The sequence below is a fragment of the Hippichthys cyanospilos genome, chromosome 18 (assembly GCF_059441005.1).
Source record: "Hippichthys cyanospilos isolate Australia breed blue-spotted pipefish chromosome 18, RoL_Hcya_1.0, whole genome shotgun sequence".
NCBI classification, from domain to species: Eukaryota; Metazoa; Chordata; class Actinopteri; order Syngnathiformes; family Syngnathidae; genus Hippichthys; species Hippichthys cyanospilos.
The window spans coordinates 4,029,445-4,042,042 of NC_142386.1; the positions used below are offsets into that span (position 1 = coordinate 4,029,445).

General features: G+C 39.5%; 4 protein-coding genes across 5 annotated transcripts; all 4 read left to right on the forward strand.

Annotated features, from left to right (window-relative positions):
* Window positions 1-34: 34 nt before the first annotated feature.
* LOC148408539 (hepatitis A virus cellular receptor 2 homolog) lies at window positions 35-4,090 on the forward strand. Of its 2 annotated transcripts, XM_088440675.1 has the most exons (7): window positions 37-245; window positions 716-1,054; window positions 1,839-1,904; window positions 2,077-2,144; window positions 2,517-2,601; window positions 3,058-3,085; window positions 3,838-4,090. In XM_088440675.1, exons 1-7 carry the CDS (start codon window positions 194-196, stop codon window positions 3,968-3,970), a joined length of 771 nt encoding a protein of 256 aa, XP_088296801.1. In that variant the 5' UTR covers window positions 37-193; the 3' UTR covers window positions 3,971-4,090. The 2 variants fall into 2 exon arrangements, with proteins under 2 accessions (XP_088296802.1, XP_088296801.1); XM_088440676.1 differs by lacking the exon at window positions 1,839-1,904 and having other exon boundaries at window positions 35-245; window positions 2,082-2,144.
* A 533-nt stretch (window positions 4,091-4,623) lies between these two features.
* Window positions 4,624-6,287, forward strand: nhp2 (NHP2 ribonucleoprotein homolog (yeast)). Its single transcript, XM_088440684.1, has 4 exons — window positions 4,624-4,932; window positions 5,116-5,185; window positions 5,560-5,665; window positions 5,747-6,287. The coding sequence occupies exons 1-4, from the start codon at window positions 4,761-4,763 to the stop codon at window positions 5,870-5,872; spliced, it is 474 nt and encodes a 157-aa protein (XP_088296810.1). The 5' UTR covers window positions 4,624-4,760; the 3' UTR covers window positions 5,873-6,287.
* A 55-nt stretch (window positions 6,288-6,342) lies between these two features.
* On the forward strand, window positions 6,343-8,504 carry psmg1 (proteasome (prosome, macropain) assembly chaperone 1). Its single transcript, XM_088440668.1, has 7 exons — window positions 6,343-6,537; window positions 7,061-7,164; window positions 7,223-7,359; window positions 7,596-7,658; window positions 7,758-7,956; window positions 8,043-8,173; window positions 8,372-8,504. Exons 1-7 carry the CDS (start codon window positions 6,416-6,418, stop codon window positions 8,447-8,449), a joined length of 834 nt encoding a protein of 277 aa, XP_088296794.1. The 5' UTR covers window positions 6,343-6,415; the 3' UTR covers window positions 8,450-8,504.
* Window positions 8,505-8,613: 109 nt separating this feature from the next.
* Window positions 8,614-12,533, forward strand: ccdc15 (coiled-coil domain containing 15). Its single transcript, XM_088441153.1, has 11 exons — window positions 8,614-8,634; window positions 8,817-8,986; window positions 9,116-9,250; window positions 9,396-9,452; window positions 10,101-10,205; window positions 10,293-10,418; window positions 10,752-10,844; window positions 10,903-11,006; window positions 11,396-11,590; window positions 11,913-12,061; window positions 12,137-12,533. The coding sequence occupies exons 2-11, from the start codon at window positions 8,822-8,824 to the stop codon at window positions 12,184-12,186; spliced, it is 1,179 nt and encodes a 392-aa protein (XP_088297279.1). The 5' UTR covers window positions 8,614-8,634; window positions 8,817-8,821; the 3' UTR covers window positions 12,187-12,533.
* Window positions 12,534-12,598: the final 65 nt, after the last annotated feature.

Sequence of the window (12,598 nt, forward strand, 5' to 3'; positions counted from 1 at the left end):
CCAGGGGCCTTTGTTCCACAGGAAACCTATTGAGCCACAGAATTGAAGTCATGTGTGCACATGCTGATTCTCAAATAAAGTTCCACAATTTAAAAAAAAAAAAAAAAAAATCAACACACCCATCAAGACTTCACATCAGCACACTCGTCTTGGTCTAAATGGAGATGGTGGTGATGATTGTCGCCACTATCGCATGAAGATGAGGTCACGCTTCAGCACGCTCCTCCTGTGTTGCCTCCTTACAGGTATTTTGCTTTTACCACAATTATTATTTACAGATGTTTTTGTTTTTTTTACATAAACAAATAGAAGCACTAATCTAGATAAACTAAATTATAATTAGATTTTACACAGACTTGATCGTGATCGGCCAATATTTGCCACCTCATGCAAAATTGATGATCAACTACAATCATGCATCTCTAAGTTGTGGGCAAAGGCTTTTTTGTAAATACTTTTTACAAACTTTTTTTTTCCGAGGACCAAATGGGAAAAAAAAAAAGACTGGGAAAAAAAAATACAATATTAACAATATTGTCTAATTTGTCCCAGTCCGTCAGTATTGATAGTTTCTCACGGAAATTAACTACATAGTGACTGTTTTAATTTACCCTCACGTGCCACCAAAGCAATGCTTACTGACTACTAAAACAGCGAATAGGTGAGTACTAGATGTATTTAAGTTAAGATTTATTTGTACCTTTTGTGCTTTTAGTCTGTGAGTCCGGACCATCGTCCGTGGTGAGCATCGTCGGTGAGAACGTCACCCTGACGTGTACGTATAACATCGTCACACACGGACCTTTGTGGGCCTGCTGGAGCCGAGGAGCTTTGTCAAACTCGGGCTGCAGTAACAAGATCGTTGAAACCGACGGGCTCAGTGTGACGCAAGAAAATGAAAAATACAAACTGCTGGGTCGGCTAAAGGACGGAGACGTTTCGTTAACCATCCTGGACGTGAAGAAGGAGGACGCCGGAGAGTACGGCTGCAGGGTTCAGGTCTTAGGTCCCTTCAATGACCAGAAACAGTCCATCAAGCTCATCATAAAGGATGGTGAGAAAGTCATTCCATCGACTCTCTAAAACGTGTCCTGACAAATGTGAACCTGTTGTGTTAATACATTTAAAAAGAAGCCATAAAAATAGCACTCAATCCTAGATGGTGGTAGAGTGGTTAGTGCGTCCGCCCAGGGGTTAAGCTTGCATGAAGGAAAATCGATTCCCAAGTGATACGGACCAATAAAATCATGGTTATATATTTATATCGCTTAAAGATAACAACTTCAAATGTTGTATTTTTTTTTAATACAATCAAAAATAATCAAATGTCACTATTAATCAAAAAAAATATTATAAAACATTTTAAGTTATTGAAAAAATTCACCCCTTTTTTATACTTTGCAAAATCATCAGCGGCCAGATTAAACCCGGTTGCGGGCCAGAATCGGCCCGCGGGCCGTATGTTTGACACCCCTGCTCTAGATTGTCCTTAGGTGGGATTGGGTGTGTGAATGGGTGTCGTCTCTGTGTGTCTTGCGATTGGCTGGCAACCAGTTCAGGGTGCCCCCCGCATCCTTCCCCAAGACTGCTGGGATACCACAAATATAATCATAATAAAAATAATATTATATAATAAGCTTTGTTCCTGTAAAAATGTATAAAATTTGATCGATAATCGACTACTTTTACATACTGATGTTGTTACCATTAAAAAACTGTAAACATAAAAAATAAAAAATCTGTCTGTTTAGGACAACTGCGGAAAATCTGTTTCTCAGTTTGCTGCTGGTGTAATACATTTATAAAACTTTCTATATAAAGATTTGTTTCTGTTTCAGCTCCTCAAGCCACAACTTTAAAGACAGATGTGTCTACGGCTAAAATTGCCTCCATCAGTAACCCAGGTGTGACATACAAAATTGCAGCTTCGCTTTTGCAGAAATAAACACGGTGTTCGGTCAGGATGAGCTTCCACTGAAATTCTAGAACACGTTTATGAAGATGTAATATTTGTATATCAAAATAGAAATGAAAAGCTGACCTAAAATGGTCCAACTTTCACTTCCTTTTTTTCAGCTCAGATGACCTCTACAGAAGGCCTCCAAACTTCCTCCTCCTTAATCGACGTCAAAACCAAATACCAGGTCAGACACTTATTCATGGAGGGGGTAGAGCCTCGAGGGCATAGGTATTCATTTCAAGGAGTTTTTTTGGAAGTTTTTAAGGAAGGGCGGAAGGAGACAAATCAAGCCGTCTTTTCCTTTTCATAATGCGTCAAAAATGTATCATTTTAAGCCTTGTAAATGACATGATACTACTTATTTCATATTCAAGTTAATGTTATTCAAAACACATTGGAAATAATTGGTCTGTTTTAGATTATGCGGATATAAGTCCACCCCCCTAATATGGGGGTTGAAAATCCGGGGGGAAAAAAACTTCATACTATATATTTTATTGAATGTTTTTCAACAATTTCTGTAAGGAAATCATGATATTTTGTCCTTTCAATGTAGAAGCAAGACGTTCCATGGTCAATGATTTTGATGGGAGTCTTCTTTGGGCTGATCGTTTTTGCTGCTGTCATCATTGGAATCATTGGTAGGTCCTTTAGAAATAGAGAAGTCCTGTTTAATCATCTTTCTTTGTTTTAGCAGAAATATTTTATCTTGAAACTGTACAGGTATAACATTTTTCCCTTAAAACAACTATTTTGTATGATGAAAATATGTGATAGCTTGTACCCCAAGTTAAAGCTTTAATCTTCAAAATTTCTCTTTTTCTTGGACGACGAAAGTTTGCTTTTGTAGAATTTTGACTTTTCAACTCGTAAAAGTATGATTCATGTAAAAAAATTGATTATACTCTTTTTTTTTAAGCTTCCGATTTTATATTCTGGAAAATATCTGACTATATTCCAATAAAATTCTTACTTTATTCCATGACTTTAATTTTAAAACTTTTAAATGAAATGAGGCAATGACTAATGAAATAAAACATGAGCAAAAATCATGCTTCAAACCATGATTTAAACTTTTTTTTCCTATTTGACTGCAGGTACAAGACGGCGACGACTCACCAAAATGTAAGTTTGAAATTGTGGCTCACCACAAGTCTGCTTTTGACTCACTATCATTCGAATGTACTCGTAAGAATGTTTGAGAAATGTTACATCTCTTCCTGAAAGCGGCATATATATTCATGACGCATCAAACCAGCAAATATGAGTCATGTCATAAATAACAACTCGAGCAAACACAGAGAGGGCAAAAAGCGCAAACCACTCCACGGATTCTGTCAAAAAAAGGACGCTTAACCTTTTCTCATGCTTCTTTCTAGCTTTGTTGCTTTCAGAAGCATCGCTTCAGAAAAGTAATACATGAGAAGAAATGTGGTTGCAGCAAAACAAAACTTTTTAGGGGGCAAAAATCTTGGACTCCGCATGCACTACTTCTGCTATAAAACCAAACTTGAATTCCAGTCGGTCCGGCACAGAATGAATTATATTCACTGTATTTTTCAGACTTTAAACCGCAACTTCAAAATAAATAAATAAGTAAAAATAAGCAAAGAAACAAATATGGGGAAGTGGATATGGAAATTGAAAACATAAAACGTAAACATGAAACCTAAAATCTCTATCAAGGAATTGCGTGCAGGATTGATGAAAACCAAAATGAATAAATACATGAAAATGATCAATACTGACTCTTTGGTATTGACATAATATGGATATTGACTTTATCATGGATTTTATCGATACTTTAACTGATGGGCTCAGTCCTACTTCACTTTCTCGGCATCTACTCATTCGCCATTGCTGAATACGTCTTGCAGTCATCGTCAGCATCCAGCCGTCCCTTTGGTGCTCTTCAGCTCCGTGCCGTCATCTCTGGACCTCCACCACCAAACTGCAGCCGTGGACAACATCTATCAGATGGACACCAACGAATATGATTATTTACCCTGATTCTCCCACGGCCTTCGCATTGCTAAGCTCAACTGACAGGCTTTATCGAAACATTCTATTTCATTATTTAAACGTTAACTGGTACAGGGATTTTTTTTTCCAACTCATTTGAAATGTATGTAAAGCATAAAATGTATGTAAAAGTTTGTACGTATCGTAATGTATGTATACATGCTTGTGCCTTCACTAAGAGATTTAAAAGTGCTTCAGTGATTGTGACTGTCCTTTCTCACATTACAGTAAAAATACTGAATGTATATTTACAAGAAAATGAACACATTTCAATCATAAAAATTAAATGTGTGTGTAGTATACTGTTCAAAATAGTACAAGCACAAAATCACTATTAATCATAAAACATTAACAGTACTGTTAATCATAAAGTATTTCAAGTTGTTCATATATTTAAAAAAGTAATATTTTAGCTCATTTTTATATTTTACAAAATCATGTCGCGGCTCGATAAAAACCGTTTACTGGTCAAAACCGGCACGTGGGCCGTATGTCTGACATCCCTGCTTTAATTTATTGTTGTTGTTTTTTTTAACCAATTTATTTTCACTTTTAGGGATCCAACTTTTTTTTGCCGTTATCTATTGTTGCCATGGTACTGGTACTCTCCTATCCGGTGGTGGCGCTGTTGTGCTCTTCGTCCACCCCCAGTCCAGACGAGGAAGTCCAAGCACGTGTGTTTTTACCGTCCTCCATACAGTTAGCCAGTCTCGGTATTCAGTAAAACCGACACATTTATTAAAATAGAAACGATCGTTGTTGATTCGGGCCATCAGATATGACAAAGGTGAAGAAAGAAAAGGCGGAGGCCTCCGAGGAAGCCCCAGCAGCCGGCGGTCACGAGAAATCTGAAAGGAGTTACCAGGAGTTGATCGCCAACTTGAACGGCATCGCGCAGCCGCTAGCCACCAGGAAGCTCAGCAAAAAGCTCTACAAATGCGTCAAAAAGGGTAAAGTTCACCATGCAACCTGAAATGTTCTTTTAATTCTATTCCTGTTACCTTCCTGTAGCTTCAATGCATTGAACACTGCGGTTTTCTTGGATAATGCATATTAGTATTATTTATTTTTAGCTAAGTGAATGCTATTTTAGGCTTCCTTATTTCCTAATTGTGTGATATTTGTCTTGTCAGCATCCAAATTGAAAAATATCCGCAGAGGAGTGAAAGAAGTTCAGAAGTTCATTGGGAAGGGTGAGAAAGGGTGAGTCATTGTTGTCGCTAAGTGTTACTAAATATGCTAAAGAAATGTATTCGTGCATCACGTCTTCATATGGAAGTCACGGAATGCTGCTCCCTCTGTTCCGCATCCCATGACAACCAGGGCCACTACAAAAAGGAAAAAAAAGACATCTAATCTGTAATTTACTGTTTATAGGACGCACCCATACTTTTAGCCTTAATTTTTTGGGGAAAATTGTGTTTTATATTTGGATTAGAAGATAGAGGTTCTTTTGCCACTTATTTCAAATAATGTTCAGTATCTGATGACAAAATAATCCTTTGTAAGATGATCATTTTTTAATTACGGTACCACTCATCAATCATGTGATTCATATACTTTCGTCTCTTTTGTAGCATCGTGTTGTTAGCTGGCGACACGCTGCCCATCGACGTCTACTGCCACCTGCCAATCATGTGCGAGGACAAAAACCTGCCATATGCTTACATCCCCTCCAAAGTGGTGAGTCGCTCCTCACAATCCCGAATTGGAAGTTCTCATTCACCAAAGCATCCCTCATCTAATCCGTGGCCGTCTCTGCAGGACTTGGGTGCATCCGCCGGTTCCAAGAGGCCCACCTGCGCGATCATGATCAAACCTCACGAAGATTATCAGGAAGCGTACAACGAGTGTCTGGAGGAGGTGACCAACATGCCAAGACCGCTTTGAGCTCACACATGCTATCCAGCCAACTGGACAATGACACTTTTCCAGACGCATGCCCTTAGGTTCAGATGCTGGAACTGAGCTGGAATGGGACTGGACATTTATTTTACCCATTGACAGTTTATTTCTTTTCTTTTATATTTCTCTTAATGCATAATTTTTGTGAAAAATTAATTCCTGTTATTGTATTTTTGTTTTTCAAATAAAGATACACACTAGTCAAACTGTTTTAAATTGACTACAAATACACATTTTCTATGTAAGAAATGGTTGTACTTTATTTTTATTTTTCAGAATTAATTGCTTTCAGCAGAATGTTGTTGATAGTGAGTAGGATTGACGAATGAATACTTTGGATAACTCATACATCGCCGTTAAAGCGGTATCGGAAAAATAAAATTAGATATTTCTATTGAAATGACGATTAAGAAGCCGACTTATTTTGAAAGGTTCGTTATTTGAGGAAGAGAACCGGAAGTACTTCCGGTACGTCACTTTTGCTAAAACAGTCATCTTTGCCTTGTTTAACGGGACGCTTGCTGGATAATGGCAACGTTTTTTGGCGAGGTTCTATCTGTTTACTCCCGGGCTGTGGAGGAGGACGACGAAGAAGAGCTCGACGAAGACGAAGAAGACGCCCAAATCCGTAGAGAACTCGAGGAAAAGAGGTAAACATGAGGTTAGCTAACTTAACCGGCGAGGGGAGAGACTGGTATGATTAAGCAGAACCAATTGGTAATTTTAACAAACACTGATAAAACAGGAAGTCATATAAGCATATCCCCCCCACAATTTTAAACATTTGGTGTCTCAATACCGTATTTGTGACACACTTTTGTCGAAATAAATTACAATATCCAAAATATACCCAGCAATCAGTGCCTCATCAGAAGCTAACGTCATTTTATGCATTGTACAAAACGTAATGCACCTTTTGCTTACCTTGCGAACTAACTGAATAGTAGTTCCGGGAGCAGGGTTTCGTCATAGTGTTTTAGTTGCTATTTGAAAGTGGCCCATTCATCCTGGAGCTTCAGCCAGTCTAGCGTCCAAGTCACAGCAAATGGCAATCTGAGCTCACCCCGCATTCAAAGTCAATTATTTCCCTTTGAAGATAGGGCACTTGTAGCGTATGTTTCGTTTTGATATTTTTGTACGGTCATTTGAAAAATTGTTCTATCTATTCATCAGGGAGGTTCATCTCAATTGGTGTCCCGAAGTGGTTGATACCCTGAGAGTGGGGGACAAGCTGCCCTGCTCTCATTTTATTCTCGCTGTGGGACACAATGCATCCAGTAAGCACACGATGCGCAAACAACGCAAAGAAGAATACTGATATCTCATCTCCGGCAGGGTTTCTGTCTGTGTATGTTCTCCCCTCGGAAAAGTGGGATGAATTGGGACATGCTTCCGCGTGGAACGAAAGGAACCGGGCGGGAAGCAGCGAGCAGTCTGCATGCAATTTCTACAGACACAGAGATGAACCATCTGTGAGTTAAAAAATAAATATAGTGTTCAAGTGTTCAAGTCAGCATGTTTCTAATTGGCCTCATCTTTCTGGGCCATAGCGCCACCTGCTGCTTTGGCATGAACATTGAAGCTTGTGAAAAAAGGGTTTCATATGGCTTTTTCCTTTATTAAACACCTAGTTTTTCTGGTTGTGTAGTAATCTGCCTCAATGATAATAATAATAATAGAATAATGGTTTGAGTTTTTCCTTCTCTAGGTCCTAATCTGCCAGTTGTCGTGCTACATTGCAGAAGATCAGCAGTTCCAGTGGGCAGAAAGGGTATTTATAGTCCTTGTATGGCAATGTAAGAGTGCCTCATTATCACAGCATGGAAAATCCAGATTTGTTTTTGTTTTTTGTTTGTTTTTTTCCTTGCAGGTGTTTGATTGCCTGCAGAACATAGACTTGCAGGTTACGGTCCTATCAGACTGCTCCGTGGCTGACTACAAGTGCGCCGACTACCTTTGTGGCAGATCAGCGCCCTTCCTGCGCTCCCTCCACACCGCTGCCTTCAGCGGGTCGCCAGTGTGCCCAGACCTGGAGCAACCTAACATAATCACTGGACTTCCAGCTGCAGGTATTGCCATTAAACAACTGTCCATTCTCATATTGATGCTGGTTGGGATTATGTTTTTATGTTCCGTCTTACTGGCTTTTGATTAGTTTTGAACCACTGCCAAGTCCACCGCATCTCCGCCGTAGTCTACCAGTGCTTCAGTGATGTCATCGGTGCTGATTCTGTCAGCATGGAGGCTTACAAACCAGCGCTCGCTAAACTTGGACAGTCCATAAAGGTTGTTTGTGCTTCTACACCTCCATGTATAAATTTTGCAAAATTTTTCCTGGTAAACAAAATTTGACAAAGCCTACTAGAAAATTAATAACACAATCTGTAAAACGTTGTAGAACCACTAATCTACATACACACATTGTTTTATTGTGTCATTTATGTAAAATCCTCTAGAATCTGTTGCTTTCTTTCTCCCCCTCAGTTGGATCCCAGTCCAAGCTCAGACGCCCTCCGCAAGATTGGGAGTACTAGAGATCCTCAGAGTAATCTTTACATCTGAAAATTTTTGTGCTAAAATATTGTCCTATTTTTTAAATAATAAAAAGAGTAATCAACAGGTTTGTGTGACGTTCTTGCCGTCATAAAGCAAAACGTGACCTAAAATTGTGTGCGAAACATGAATTGCCGCTCCAGTGCTTTAGGGGGCAGCATTGGATCGTCGAACTGTTAGACAACCAAAACAAGGTAAGCGAGCGAAACTCAAATCTCTTTGGCGTCGCTTTGACAGAAACACACAATAAATAAATGCATATTTGCGGCATTTCTCAATGACTAACCTAAACGTCAAACTTTGATAGAAGAATTACCTGAAACTACTTCAACGTTAAACTCGTTTCTTTCCCAAACGGGCGTTGACGACCTCTTAGCAACCATGTTTGCTAACCGTGCGACGGCTGCGAAAAAGATCCGGGAGAATGTACCCAAGAAACATGGGAAAGAGCACCGATCCAGCAAAGTCTTGGCCGCGAGAAACCAGGAGGTTGTGGCTGTGGGAGCTTGGGTGGAGGACGGCCACGAATTGGACGAGCATCCGTGTGTGAGTGTCTCAAGTGCTTGTCTTCGAGTGCAACTGTCACTTCGCCATACTGCCTTTTTTTATTCTCAATATTCCATGAATCATAATAACAAGTTAAAATGATGCAATAACTCTTTATCCCCCCCTTAGGATTTGGCCTCATATACTGACGAGCTCCAGGCGGTGAAGCAGAGGGAGAATGAAGAAACTGCGCGAAGATTTCTGGCGGAAGTGCGCCATCGTGTGGCGATAATTAACAGGAGAAAGCAAGAAGCACAATCAGCGGTAAAATTCTGTAGTGACATTAATTTCGACTGTAAGTAAATGAAATGAGTAAGTGAGCAGGATAAGAATTTCATTGTGTCGTGTTATTATGCATAAGACAGCAAATCTCTTGAATGCTGAATTTTTTCGATTTTTTTTTTTGCAGGGGAGCAGGGGAATCCCGAAACAACATCGTGTGCCAGGGACGACGGACATGAATGAGGTACAGTAAGAGGAATCTGTGTGTATCCTGTCCATTTACACAGTATTAAAAAGGAAATTACCAGCAGTGCCGAAAAATAATAAATAAGAACTGATAGTGTGCTGTCAAGGATGACAAAACCTTTCATGTGGACAAAGGAGAAAAAAAAAATCATTTAATACAGAAATGTGTGTTAGCAGCAGAGTCAATTGTCATAATTTGCCAACTATTTAAGCCTTTATACTCTGTTAGAATATGTCATGACTGTATGTTTGCTATATAATTAAATAATCAATTCTGTGTCCTAAACAAGTTATTTAAAGCACCTTATCGACTTAATGACATTTGCATTAATTTCACTACGGGAATATAAAATTAAAGGCCATGTCAAAGGAAATTGTTTCTTTTGCAGTTACGTTCTGAAAATGCACGGAAAAGCGATTTGATAGCGTTGAATTTGAGCTGTAGAATGTTTTATTTGAGAAAAAACTGCAATCAAAAATGATAAACACGATTAAGAGTCTTTGAACAGAGCCCTGGGGCACACCCAAAATGATTAGACCAAGTACTTCTGTGGCGGCATCACAAAGAAACGTGAAAGAAGCAAGTCATTTGTGGAGTCTCATTACATTTACTGATGTCCCTCATGCTTTTTTGATGGTTTTCTAGCACCGTGACAGCACCAGGCAGGTCCGATTAAAACTGGCTGCATGCAAGTCCACCAAGACGTCAGAGCCTTCTGTGGATAACTGGAGGATCTCACTCACTAGACGTGTGAGTTTTACATGTCCTCACTGCGCCTTCAATTCTTCCTTTTAAAGCCAATTATGTGAGGTATCAAATGGACATTGTCCTCAACAGAAGTCCGAATGTGACGTCCTGAGGGAAGGGGAAGAGGAGGACACTGAAGGAGATGACGATGGAGAGGAAGATGAATACAGAAGGGCCCTTTGTGGACCCCCGGAAAGCAGTCCCAAACCCGTTTTGGTGTGTGTCTTTAATATTAACGTGTCCAGCGGTAATTTCACGACAACAAAATGACTCATTTTTGTTCCTCTTTACCTCAAGACGGAGTATTAAATATAATCCTTGAACTTCACTTTTCTTTAAATAATTCCAATCAGGTCAGGCAAAGAGACTGTGCTGTTTATTCCCTTTTCCCGCCTTTTCAGGAAGTACTCGTTTTAGCAAGTCCTAAGTCGAATGCCCACCTGAAGTTTTTGGAGCGTCTCGTTTTTAATACTTAAGTCACAGTTTAAAAAAAAAAAAACGAACCAAAACCTCACACTCCGATTCTAATCTTATGTTTGCTTGTTTCAGACAAGTACACGTGGGTGGGACGTGTCCACGTCTGGTCCGAGAGCCACCGAGGTGCTATGGCAGATGCGCGACCAAGAGGAGTTGAGAAGACAGGTATTCTTCCTAGCAAGTCATTAAAAACAAAACATTGAATAGCACAATTTTGTTCCAGCGGCAGTTGCAGTTCCTGATGCATCGCCGCCACTTCATGAGCATTGAGCGGCAGCGCGTGAAAGAAAACAAGCAACACAGGAAGCACCTGAAGAAGACGGCCAGGTGACGACGCAAGGCCGCTTTTGTTAGGTTTATTATTGTGACTGCTCTTAACACACTCACGGGGCTAAATATTTAGTTTTAGTTTAGACCTTAATATATTCTGTCTATGTGTGTTGTGCCTGTGTTTTATGATTGCAATATAGATGAGAGCTTTGTTGACTCTCTGCGTTAAGCTAGCACATTTTTGTAAGACTCAAGAATGAAATTTGATATTTTTAACGGGAGGTTTGCTAGCATTTAGAAGGGAGGGCGGCGTGGCAAGCCAAAGATAATGCAGTTTGGTTGAAATAATTAAGGTGTAATTATGTTCGAGGTGACCAAAAAAAACGGGTATAAAAACAACCACGTTGCAAACAAAAAAAAAAGTCTTAATTCTCGCCAACTTAAAGGATCAAAGCGGAAAAGGAAAAAGCTAGGCATGAAGAGGAGAGGCAGCTGGCGCGCACGCGGCAGCTCGAGAGCATCCAGAAGCGTCTTGAGGAGCGAGAGATGCTCGTTTTGGAGCACCTCAAGCTGGAGGAAGAGCAGAGAGCGGCCCAACTGGAGAAGAAGAAACAGACCGAGAAAAGGATGACCATGACCAGGTAGTGAGGATGCAAAATCTGCACTTTTAAAGTTAATCAATGAAATGCTAAGTAACCCTGTGCAACTCAATTGACAAAAAATATTTACTTTCGAGAATGAAAGTCATAATAAAATAAGAATGCTCTTTGTCTTAACTAAGTACGTATTTTCATGGAATTCGTTTGGACGGCAAAGTAAGAATTTATTTGTACGGAGAAACCTGTTTCTACTCCATGCATGTGACAATCATCACTTTGACTTAACTTGAACTGTTTGTTGACAAGAATGAGGTAACCTAGGTCAATATTGGCTGCTTTTTGTTTTATATTTCAATATTTCCAGGTACATCGATGCACTGCGATCTCAGGTGAGGGAGCGAATGACCAACAAGGAGTTGGACCTCCCGCCGCTGTGCTGCTGCGCGTCCTCCTTCTGGGAGTCGCACCCCAAGACTTGCGCCAACAACTGCATCTTCCACAACAACCCCAAAGGTTCCATCACTTCTCTCTTAATTTTATGTGAAATCAACAAAATCTCTCTTATAGCAGCATTTTTTTTCTTGACAGAGTACGCACAGGCATTAAAAGCCGCCGTGTCAAGTTTGGATTTAAAGTGAAGGATCCTGAAGAGCTGTCAACCAACAATCAAATGGGCATCAAATAAATACTTTTGTTTTCAGGGTTTAAATAGTAGATTAGATTTTATTAATATTCTTTGTAACGTGTGTGTGATTGTTAAACACTGTTTACATGCTAGTTAAAACTTTTTACTGTTCGTCTTGATGAAATGTTCCTTAGAAATTTCTGTTATTGCGCAGTATCAACGGCATTTTACCGTTTATATCGCAGCCTTGTAAAACTGGAATGTATTTAAATAATTTGGAACATGTCCGCTTCTCTTGCTTGTATTCTTTCAGAAAATGTAGCATATTTTAAATTATGACTAAATAAATTCATTCGTTTTTTAAAATATCTTTTCTAGTTTCACATGATTTTTATTTTTGTAAATATTTGCGGCGACTACTTCCG

Coding starts and splice junctions, on each gene's coding strand:
- nhp2 (XM_088440684.1), top strand. CDS start 4,761: ATGACAAAGGTGAAGAAAGAAAAGGCGGAGGCCTCCGAGGAAGCCCCA. Junction 4,933..5,115: donor CTACAAATGCGTCAAAAAGG/GTAAAGTTCACC, acceptor TTGTCTTGTCAG/CATCCAAATTGAAAAATATC. Junction 5,186..5,559: donor ATTGGGAAGGGTGAGAAAGG/GTGAGTCATTGT, acceptor TCTCTTTTGTAG/CATCGTGTTGTTAGCTGGCG.
- psmg1 (XM_088440668.1), top strand. CDS start 6,416: ATGGCAACGTTTTTTGGCGAGGTTCTATCTGTTTACTCCCGGGCTGTG. Junction 6,538..7,060: donor AGAGAACTCGAGGAAAAGAG/GTAAACATGAGG, acceptor TCTATTCATCAG/GGAGGTTCATCTCAATTGGT. Junction 7,659..7,757: donor AGTTCCAGTGGGCAGAAAGG/GTATTTATAGTC, acceptor TTTTCCTTGCAG/GTGTTTGATTGCCTGCAGAA.
- ccdc15 (XM_088441153.1), top strand. CDS start 8,822: ATGTTTGCTAACCGTGCGACGGCTGCGAAAAAGATCCGGGAGAATGTA. Junction 9,453..10,100: donor GGACGACGGACATGAATGAG/GTACAGTAAGAG, acceptor ATGGTTTTCTAG/CACCGTGACAGCACCAGGCA. Junction 10,206..10,292: donor GGATCTCACTCACTAGACGT/GTGAGTTTTACA, acceptor TGTCCTCAACAG/AAGTCCGAATGTGACGTCCT.
- LOC148408539 (XM_088440675.1), top strand. CDS start 194: ATGAAGATGAGGTCACGCTTCAGCACGCTCCTCCTGTGTTGCCTCCTT. Junction 1,055..1,838: donor CAAGCTCATCATAAAGGATG/GTGAGAAAGTCA, acceptor TTTCTGTTTCAG/CTCCTCAAGCCACAACTTTA. Junction 2,602..3,057: donor TGTCATCATTGGAATCATTG/GTAGGTCCTTTA, acceptor ATTTGACTGCAG/GTACAAGACGGCGACGACTC.